The sequence below is a fragment of the Mustela nigripes genome, chromosome 9, assembly GCF_022355385.1.
Source record: "Mustela nigripes isolate SB6536 chromosome 9, MUSNIG.SB6536, whole genome shotgun sequence".
NCBI classification, from domain to species: Eukaryota; Metazoa; Chordata; class Mammalia; order Carnivora; family Mustelidae; genus Mustela; species Mustela nigripes.
In genome coordinates, this window is record NC_081565.1 from 926687 (window position 1) to 935619 (window position 8933).

The 8933-nt window shown below is 67.4% G+C and overlaps 1 protein-coding gene across 2 annotated transcripts in view; it reads right to left on the reverse strand.

Moving 5' to 3' along the window:
- Positions 1 to 1243: 1243 nt before the first annotated feature.
- Positions 1244 to 8933, reverse strand: part of RABL6 (RAB, member RAS oncogene family like 6) — a 20601-nt gene continuing 12911 nt past the window's right edge. For both annotated transcript variants that reach the window (XM_059410287.1, XM_059410288.1), the window contains 10 exons: positions 8655 to 8795; positions 8154 to 8259; positions 6768 to 6871; positions 4818 to 5116; positions 4452 to 4602; positions 3387 to 3602; positions 3077 to 3314; positions 2570 to 2759; positions 1976 to 2034; positions 1244 to 1889 (listed from right to left, as the gene is read on the reverse strand). In XM_059410287.1, coding sequence (XP_059266270.1) covers positions 1704 to 1889; positions 1976 to 2034; positions 2570 to 2759; positions 3077 to 3314; positions 3387 to 3602; positions 4452 to 4602; positions 4818 to 5116; positions 6768 to 6871; positions 8154 to 8259; positions 8655 to 8795 — 1690 coding nt within the window. In that variant the 3' untranslated portion in view covers positions 1244 to 1703. The remainder of the gene's footprint in view (positions 1890 to 1975; positions 2035 to 2569; positions 2760 to 3076; positions 3315 to 3386; positions 3603 to 4451; positions 4603 to 4817; positions 5117 to 6767; positions 6872 to 8153; positions 8260 to 8654; positions 8796 to 8933) is intronic.

Sequence of the window (8933 nt, forward strand, 5' to 3'; positions counted from 1 at the left end):
GCCGTATACCCACCCCCCACCCCCGACCCGGGCAGCTGGTGGCTCGATGGTGGCCTTGGAGCCCGGCCTGGAGGAGACCCAGGCTCTGGCTGGGGCCGCTGACAGCTCCCGGAATTCACACCTCCGCCAAGCCCTTACAGGAGCAGATGGGCTGCTCCCAGCCCCACTGGCCTCTGCTTTGCCGAGCCGGAGGCCCCAAACTGGCAGGTACCTGGGGCCAGATGGGCACGGCGGAGCGTGGCCCGCAGCCTCCAGTGTCCAGCATGCTCAGACTCTCCGGGACAAGGGTACACTGCTTGGCTCCCTGGGGGCCAGTGTCTGGGTGAGTGGAGGGCTGTCACCACCCTGCACAGGTCTGCACGTGGCCTACTTCCGAACCACAGGGTGACATCCACGTCTAGCCGCCCAGCCCCTCCCAGACACGATGCTGAGCCGGGACACAGTCTGACTTGGCAGAGGTTGGAGTCATGGATGCCCTTGGCTCCTATGGGCAGAACCTGCCCTGTTGTGGGTCCTTTAGATTCAGGGCCCTGGGCAGGTTCACCTCCCGTCGGCCTGACTCCCCCCCCCCCCCCCCCCGGGGGCCGCCCCCGCCCGGCAGGCGTCCCCGGCTGGGGGCTAATGTCCCTAAGGGGTCCTCTGGGTGCCTGGCCTTCAGCTGGGACTGCTGTCCTGCATCCTCCAGGGTACAGAACTGTCTGGCCTAGGCCCAGGGGCTGGGGAAGGGGAGGCTCTCCGGACTGAGCAGGGAGGCCTGGCTTTGACCCCCCCTCCCCCCGAGTGCATGGTTCTCCTGGCAACTGTGGAGGTGGCAGGTGGGGGCTGGGCGCCGGCTGGGCCTCAAGAGGACGCTGGGCTGAAGGCAACGGGCAGGGTGGCTGGAACAGGGCAGCGCCTGCCAGAGGCCAGTAGGGTAGACAGTAGAGCAGAGCTACACTTGCCCTAGGAAGGCCGGGAGTCCACAGGAGTTCCTGGGCACCGCTGCCCAGCCCTGACCGAGGGGGGCTGGGACAGGTGCGCCAGGCCACGGCTCGGGCAGCCGGCCTGCACGAGGCAAGGCACACCTGGGGCTGAGCCTGCTGGGAAGGCCTCTGTGGACGCCCTCCCTGGGCCTCCTGTCCGGGGACAGCTGCCCCTCGGGGGGAGGCAGGGAACTCGGGACCTTCCCACCCACCCACCCGGGGAGACCTGAGACAGATGGGGCGGGGGCAGGAGCCGTGGACAGGGAGAAGCAACACAGACACACAGTAAAACAGGAGAGCTTTATGGTCGGAGTGGAGCGTTGGAGAACGAGAGAAACTGTGAGGACCCCCCGGCCTGGTCGGCAGCAAGCCCAGCGCAGGTGCAGAGCTGGCCCCTGGGCCCCCGGGGGAGAGCCAACCGCGGGGAAGGTGCCAGTGCTGCCTGGCGTCTGCCCCCCATGCCAGAAGGGGCAGGAAGCGGAGCCCACCTGTGGCGGGGGGGCTGGGAGAGCGAGTGCGCGGGCTGGGGGCAAGCAGGAGCCAGGCCAGTGACGAGGACGCACCCCGCCCTGTAAACAGCCGTGCGGCCTCCTGGGCCTCAGTCCCATCCCTGAGAAGCGCTGGGGGCCAGCTGCCCGCAGAGCCCCGCCCACAGGCCCCCACCCCACAGCACCCCCCGCCAGCGTGGAGTGGGCCTGTCGCCCTCCGGGGCACCCCAGCAGTCGGTCGGCGGTGCTAGGCCTACAGCTCCTCGTAGTCCCCGCCTCCGCGGAGGTGGCCGCCTGAGGCTGCGCCCCCCAGGAAGGCCTCCAGCTCGTCCACGGCCGTCCTCTCCGGGGCCCGGGGCCGCCGCCGCCGCTCCTGCCGGCCCTCCTCCCTGTCCCTGCTCTTGCGCTTGCTCCTCTTCCTCGCGGCCTTCTCTTCCTCCTGGGAAGGGGGCACCTCAGGTCGTGGGGGCACCAGGGCCCCACACCCCCAGCCGGCGCGTGGGAGGCGGGAGGCAGGGTGCCTACCTCTTTGCTTTTCTTCTTTTTCTTTTTCTTTTCTTTTGTGGGAGGCCTGCCCTCCTTATCTGCAGAGAGAAGACACAGCATGGGCCTGTGACTCCCCGGCTGGCCAGTGGGCAGCGTGGCCCGTCCTTGTCACTGGCGCACAGTGGCAGGAAGGCGCACTGCGGCGACGCTGCAGCGACCCAGAGGGACCAGCGCCCGCACCCGATGCCAGGCAGATACACCTCACCCTAGCACGAGCCGGGGGGTCCTTCCCTCTCCGCTCTGGGGACAAGGAACCGCTGGGACACGTCTCATGTGACCCAGCTGGTCAGCCTCGGCTGGGTTCAAGGGGCTCAGGAGAGAGGGCGGGGAAGGGGACAGGGGGCCGTGCAGCTGCCTGGGGCGACACAGCGCCGCGAGTGCTCCACGGGCCCGCGGACCATGAACCTCCTCCCTGGGGTGGCAGGACTCCAAGTCCGTCCGGCTCGCAGCCCTGCTGCCAGGCCACCAAATGCCACCTGTGCAGATACTGGGCCAGGCGCCCCCTGCCGCCCGTCCTTCCAGCATGGTCCTGGCACGCACCCCGTGACCCACACCCCCCGGCCCCCAGACTACCTTCATCGCTGAGCTCCTTGCGGCCTGCTTCCACCGGTCCCAACCCAAAGAGGTCTGAGTCATTCTTCAGTCTGAAGGAAGACACAGGCGGCTGGGGCGGCTGGGGCGGCAGGGGCGGCTGGGGCGGCAGGGCGGGACCGGCATCCTCGTCCGACCCGTCAGAGAGGTCCTCTCGCACTGGGAACTCGTCCTGGAGAAGGAGCAGCCAGGTTGGGCAGCCAGTGCCCTCCCCAGCGCCCTCCAGCGTGGGACCCGTTGGAAGGTCCCTGCATCGCTCAGGCAGGTGACAGGCCACCTTGAGAGCTCTGGACACCCAACCTGGGGTCAGGGCAGCCAGCAGGGTCCACTGTGACGGCCAGGATGCTGTAGCACCTGCCTGGTGTCACACGCTGATCGGCGACGCCTGCCCCAGGAAGATGTCGCTGGGCACTTTCTCCTTCCTGCGGTTCCCACCCAAGACCGTCCCCAGGGCCTCCAGGCCGAGCGGGTGGCCCATCCCCTCCTCACCGCTCTCCGCTGAGGGTCCGAGTCGCTCTCGAAGTCAGGGTCGTCCATGACGAAGGACAGCATCTGGGCGGCGATGGGCCCCTCGGGGTCACTCTCTGAAGAAGCCGCCTGCTCATCCTTCCCCTGCTCACGCCCTCCAGCGGGGCCCTCGGCAGGGGACTTGGGAACACCCGGTCGGCGGGACTCCGCCGCCCTGGGAGCCGCACCCCTGTGTAGCTTCGCGGCCTTTGTGGAGGGCCTTGGGGACAAGGAAGAGGTCAGGGGGCTCCTGACTGTGCCCCCGTCCCCCGGTTGGATCCCATCCACATACCGTCTGGTCTCTGGCTCAGGGTGCTTCTGGGGGGCCGGGGCAGCGGCCTTGGGGGGCCCTGCCACCTCCTGTGCTTCCTCCTCACTGGAAGAAGTGATGTTGTCCTTGGGGACGGGGCCTGTGGGCAGCAGCGGCCTGCTGGGTGGCTTATCTTCAACATCCACATCGTCCTGGAAACCTGCCACCAGCGGGTTCCCGCCTGAGGCCTCCCCATCGCTGCGGGGCAGGGGGCAGGGTGGTCAGAGGTCACCGGGAGGTACAGAGAGCCTGCTGCCCACCCTGCGCTCCAGACCCCTGGCACCACAGACACCAGGTGTCCTGGGCCCAGCGTGGGCACTGACCGAGGGGCAGCTCTACCCTTGGCACTCAACATTGTGGGGGCACAATGGGTGCCTCCTGCAAGGGCGGTCTAGGTCTTGGGGGCCCCTCTGCAAAGGAGCCCACTGGTCAGTGGGACACGCCAGCGAGGGGGGCAGGGGGTGTGAGGTGGGGGCCCAGGAGAAGAACAGCAGGAAGCCACGGTGGGGCTTGCTGTTGATGTGGGAAGGGGGTGCCGTCCCCCCTGATAGTGGGGTGCAGGGCGTGGGTGCGGATGGGCTGGGGATGTTTCTCGTACTGCGGGAGGAACCTGGGGCTGGGCTCCGTTCCGCTGCTGGGCGTTTCTGAAGGGACCCAGGGATGCGGGGACGAGCAGGTCTGACCTGGCTTCCGCAGGGCGTTGGGGAGCACATGGGGAGGCCCGGGAGCTGGTGATCCTCACCCCTCACCAGCTCCGCAGTGGAGGCGGGAGGCCCAGCCTGAACCGCCCCGTCTGCCCAACGTCACGGGGAGGCCCCCAGGCTTCTGCCAGTGCCCATGCTCTCATATGCTTTCAGCCCAAGAAGGTGCTACCAGTGAGTCATGGGCACCGACACGTGGGGTCGGACCAGCCTCTCTCTCCCAGCGTCCCCTGGGCAGGGGCTTCAGGGAGCCTTTCGCTGCCGATCTGGTGGGGCCCGCCCCCTCGGCTCACCCAGGGCTGGGGGTGCGGGGAAGACTGGGGACCCACCTGGCCTCTGCTCTTACCTGTCACTGTCTTGCAGGACCTTGGCTCCAACTTTCTTCTCGTCCCCCTGGGGGCCTGTGTCATCCAGGAAGCTTCGGTCAAGGCTTTCTTCAGGAATGAAATCCTCCACATTCTGGACTTTGGCCGGGGCCTCCGCAGCAGGGGCTGGCTCTGGGGAGGAGAGAGGCCGCTTCCCACGTGTCTAGCGCCCACCCCCGCCGGGCCCATCCAGGTGGTACCCATGGGACTGGGCTGTGGGGTGTCTGCCCGGGAGGAGGGAGGTGGGCCCCGTCGCGGTTTACAAGCTCAAGGGACCAGTGAGACAGGGCACTCCACTGCTTGGGCCACCCATAACCCCCTTCCCAGGAGCTGCTCCTGGGGCTCACCTGGGGGCGAAGGGGCTGCTTCAGCCGCTGGTGAGGTCCCAAACAGCCTGGAGATGATGCTGCGCCGCGGGGCAGGGGCTGCAGGGGGCAGTGGGGCCTCTGTGGGAGGTGGGGGGCAGGCTGAGGGGGTGTGGAGGGGCAGCTGTGGGGCTGGCTGGGGCGTGCTGGGGCTGGAGCTCCCTGTGGACACGGCGCTGGGAGGCACCACTGGAGACTGGGAGCCTGAGGATGGGCTCTGTCCATTGGCTGCCAACGGGGACGCGTGGCCACGGCTGCGCGCCTCCATCATCTCGAGGAAGCTAGGGGGACACAGAGCAGGCAGTGAGCAGTCCGCCTTCCCTGAAGTCTCCTCCTCTGAGATGAGGGTGGCCGTGTCCTGACCCTCGGGCTCATCGGCCCACACGCCCAAGCGTCAAGCAGAGGGTCCCACCAGGGAAGGGACTGGTGAGTGCCAATAGGCAGGCTTGGCCCCACACCCACCCCCGGGGCGCTCCATCCATCAGCAGGCACAGGACCTGCCATGCTGAGTGCCTCGGTGACAAGACCCACTGTCCGTGGGGCGGGCTTTCCGACAGAAGGTGTAGAACTAACAGGGGCCCCATTCGCCACCCAGGCTCCCTGGGGACCGACAAAGGAGGGGGCCAGCCACGCTGCGCACCTCCAAGTTAGGACTCCGTGCCGGAGTGAGAGGACCGGCAGGCTGAGGGCGGAGCCCGGCCCTGGCCCAGGTCTTTGGCTGCTCCCGTGTGCTCACAGGAGGGAGCTCACGGAGGCGGCCATGTCAAGCCCCCCAAGGGGCTGCCTTCCTCTGGCCTCGGGGTTGGCTGTGGGGCGCACGCGGAGGGCAGGCTCCGGCCACCGTCTCCCCTGGGGGCAACACGCTGGGTGGGCAGTGCTGGGTTCCTGAGCTCTGGCTCAGCCAGTCAACCCCAGGAGGAGCTCTACAGCAAGGCAGCTGCCCACCCCCAGCGTGGGGCCCACCCTGGGACCAGCCACGCAGCCTAAATTCCCCCAGAACCACTCTGGCTAGGTCTAGGACCAACACATGCTGGGGGAGCCCGCGTGCCCAGGACATGAGCGTGGGCGGTGGTGGCACTCAGGTGCTTTCTGTGGGAACTAAACAGAACGGAAGCACCAGGGTTGAAGGGCAGTTCAGGGTCACCCCCTCCTGACACAGCAAGAGCCTCTCCCAGGAGCCGTGGGGGTGGCCACCAGAGCCCCTGGAGTGGGCGGCAGCAGGGCTGGTCTGAGGCCTGCTCGTCACCTACACAGCTGTTGTTGGCAGTGCACTGGCGTGGCCAGGAACCAACCTCCCTCCACTACCAAGGACCGGAAGGTTCCATCCCTACCCCCCGACTCTTCAGCACCACCAGCCTCTCCCAAGGTTAAGGACCTCTCTGAGGACCTACTCTATAATTGGGCAAATTGACCTCCCAACCATGGCAGCCCGAGTCAGGAAACACGAGGCCAGCCAGTCTCAGCAGAGCCTCGGGCTGACACTTGTCCCGGGTCAGCGGCACTGGCAGAGTGACCACCTCTGATGCACAGATGCCTGGCTGGGCCTCAGGCACGCCCATCAGCCTGGAGCCCCTGGGATCTGGTCAGGTCAATTTGAAAAGGCCCCAAGGTGCTCAGTGGGCCCCAGGGAGTACCAGGAGGGGCCCCTCACGGGAGAGCAGCTGCCTGTTGCGGACCAGGACGCGCCCTGCCGACCGTGAGCGACGCTGCCCCCCTTCCTGTGCTCCCTGCCCCCACCGCCGCCCCCGGACGGAAACGACTCCGGTTTCTCGGAGCGACACGATCCACTCAGGCTGTCGTGTCCGCCCAGGAGGGAGGCGCTCGGCACTGCTGGCTGGCGAGGCCTGAGCTCCAGGCGTCCAGAGGGAGGCTGGCCCTCCCGCAGAGCCCGCGGGCAGGGAGGACGCGGGGGCCGCCGCGGGGTGCACGCACATGTCGTAGTTCTGATCCTCCGTCTCCTGCTGCACCGACAGCTCCTCCAGCGTGGCGTCCACGTCCAGCTGGTTCGTCTCCAGCTGCCGGAGCAGTGTCTCTCGCTAGAGGATGAAGCAGAGACCCCCTTCAGCCTGTGTCCCCACTTGGTCAGCCCTCGATGGATGACCCAGCAGCTAGCGGGCCACTCCCACGGCTCAGTGTGGCTCCGAGGGCAGGGCCAATGCCGTGAGCAATGCCCAGAGAGGCGGCGCCGTCCACACACGGTGCTCCCAGAAGCCCGTCCGGCTCTGACGGCCAAACACCAGGCTTCTGCCGTGTCCCTGCACATGTCTTTCCACGGGCATCAGCCACAGCTGTGACCCAGGAGCCGCTCTGCTTCCTCTGGTGACATGGGTGCTGACTGCTGGGTGCGTGAAGCTCAGGGCGTTTCCCTCGGGATCTGGGTGCGTGCTGTGCGTGGACGGGGAGCTCTGGGGATCGGTGAGAGGGACGCGTGCAACACGCAGGGTCCCGAGGGCAAGAGCGGGGTGCAGCGGCCGCCGCCACCACCAGTCTGCCTTCCAGCTAAAACCACCACCAAGCACCCTGTCTGCGGGGCACCCGTTGCCCTCCAGAGAGAAAAAGACGGGGCAGGAAGACCACCATGCTCCCCAGCAGGCCTACACAGCTGGAGGAGTGGCGGCGACCGGGCCACAGAGGGGCCACGCACACAACGCCACGATGTCGCATGCCCATGTTCCGATGTGATGAGAAAGGCGGCCACTTCTGTGGTTTGGCCCCTGAAAGCCCAAGACCTGGTCTCACGTCGGACAAACCCTGGGTGGGGCTCCCTGAGGCGCTCCCCCAGCCCAGAGCAGGCTCCGCCCAACGCTCCACGTGAGGTGGGGCCAGGCCTGTGAGGGACACGGGAGGGCAACCCTGCGTCCGTGGTCTGGAGAGCAGCGCCGGGAAACCCGAGACTGCCACCAGGGGAAGCGGAGCGAGGGGCCCAGAGGCCCCCTGCACCACCTCTCTGCCTCTGTACACCTAGAATCACTCCCCAGAGTGGGCGTGGTCGCCGGGCTCTGCGCCTGCGCAGCCGGAGGGGGCAACTGGGCGAGCTCCCCCGGCAGCCACACACCACAGGAAGCCAGGATGCTCCTACGGGGAAGACCACGGGCACAAGGGCGTGACAGCAGGAGTCAGTGCGGCCCGAGTCACCCACATGGCTAGGCCTCTGGTTCCTGCCTTGTTGGTCAGAAATGGCCCGAAAGAGGCATCTGCAGGACCCCTGGGTCTCCGGCTGGCCTGGCAGAGGGGTGCGGATGGAGCGGGCCATCCTGGGGCTGCCAGCACCAGAGGGGCCCGGAGAACCCTGTGCTGCCCGCCCCACCCGATGCTCACCTGCAGCTGCAGAAACGGGATATTAAAGAATTTGTGCAGATACTTTAGGCCGAAGCTGTTCTTCATGGAGGACTCGGCGTAGCGGAAGTACGAGGAGCCTGGAGGCCTGTTTGCAAAAGGAACATGTGGCTTGAGGTGGAAGTGGCTAGTGGTGGGCAGCAGTCCCTCCACGCCAAGGGCCACACCTGGACCAGGCTGCTCCTGATGCTGGAACCTCCCCCCGCCACAGGCTAAAGCCAGCACCCCCGCGGCCCCAGGGCCCACACCTGAGGGCCCAGCAGGTGACACCCAGCCTGGACTTGTGCAGAGGCAGGGGCCTCACTGCACCAGCCCAACCCCTGGTACCCCGTGCCCCCGCAGGCCTGCCGGGTGCCAGGGAGCCTGCTGCCAACACCTGGTTCTGCTGTCCTTGGTCCCAGGTCCTCCTGCTGGACCCTCACTGCGGGGGCCACTGGGGCTGGGCAGGCAGGGGTGCGTCCCCGGCAGGGCCGCCCCACCCACCTGTCCAGGTTGTCGATAAAGTCCCGCACGTCATCAGGCAGGATGACTCGGTGCTCGCCCATGTCACGATAGTTCCCCAGTACACACACTGGCACGTGGGTCGGCACCTTGGGAAGCTCCCGCAGGATGTAGTTGAAGGTCCTTAGGAGGCACAGGCAAGGAGAGACCTCCTTAGTGTCAACCTCAAGACTCACACCCCACTGTGTCACATGTCCTGAGCCCAGGACCCGGGGTGCCCAGGGCACGAGGGCTGAGTGTCCACAGCCTCCAGAACAGGCC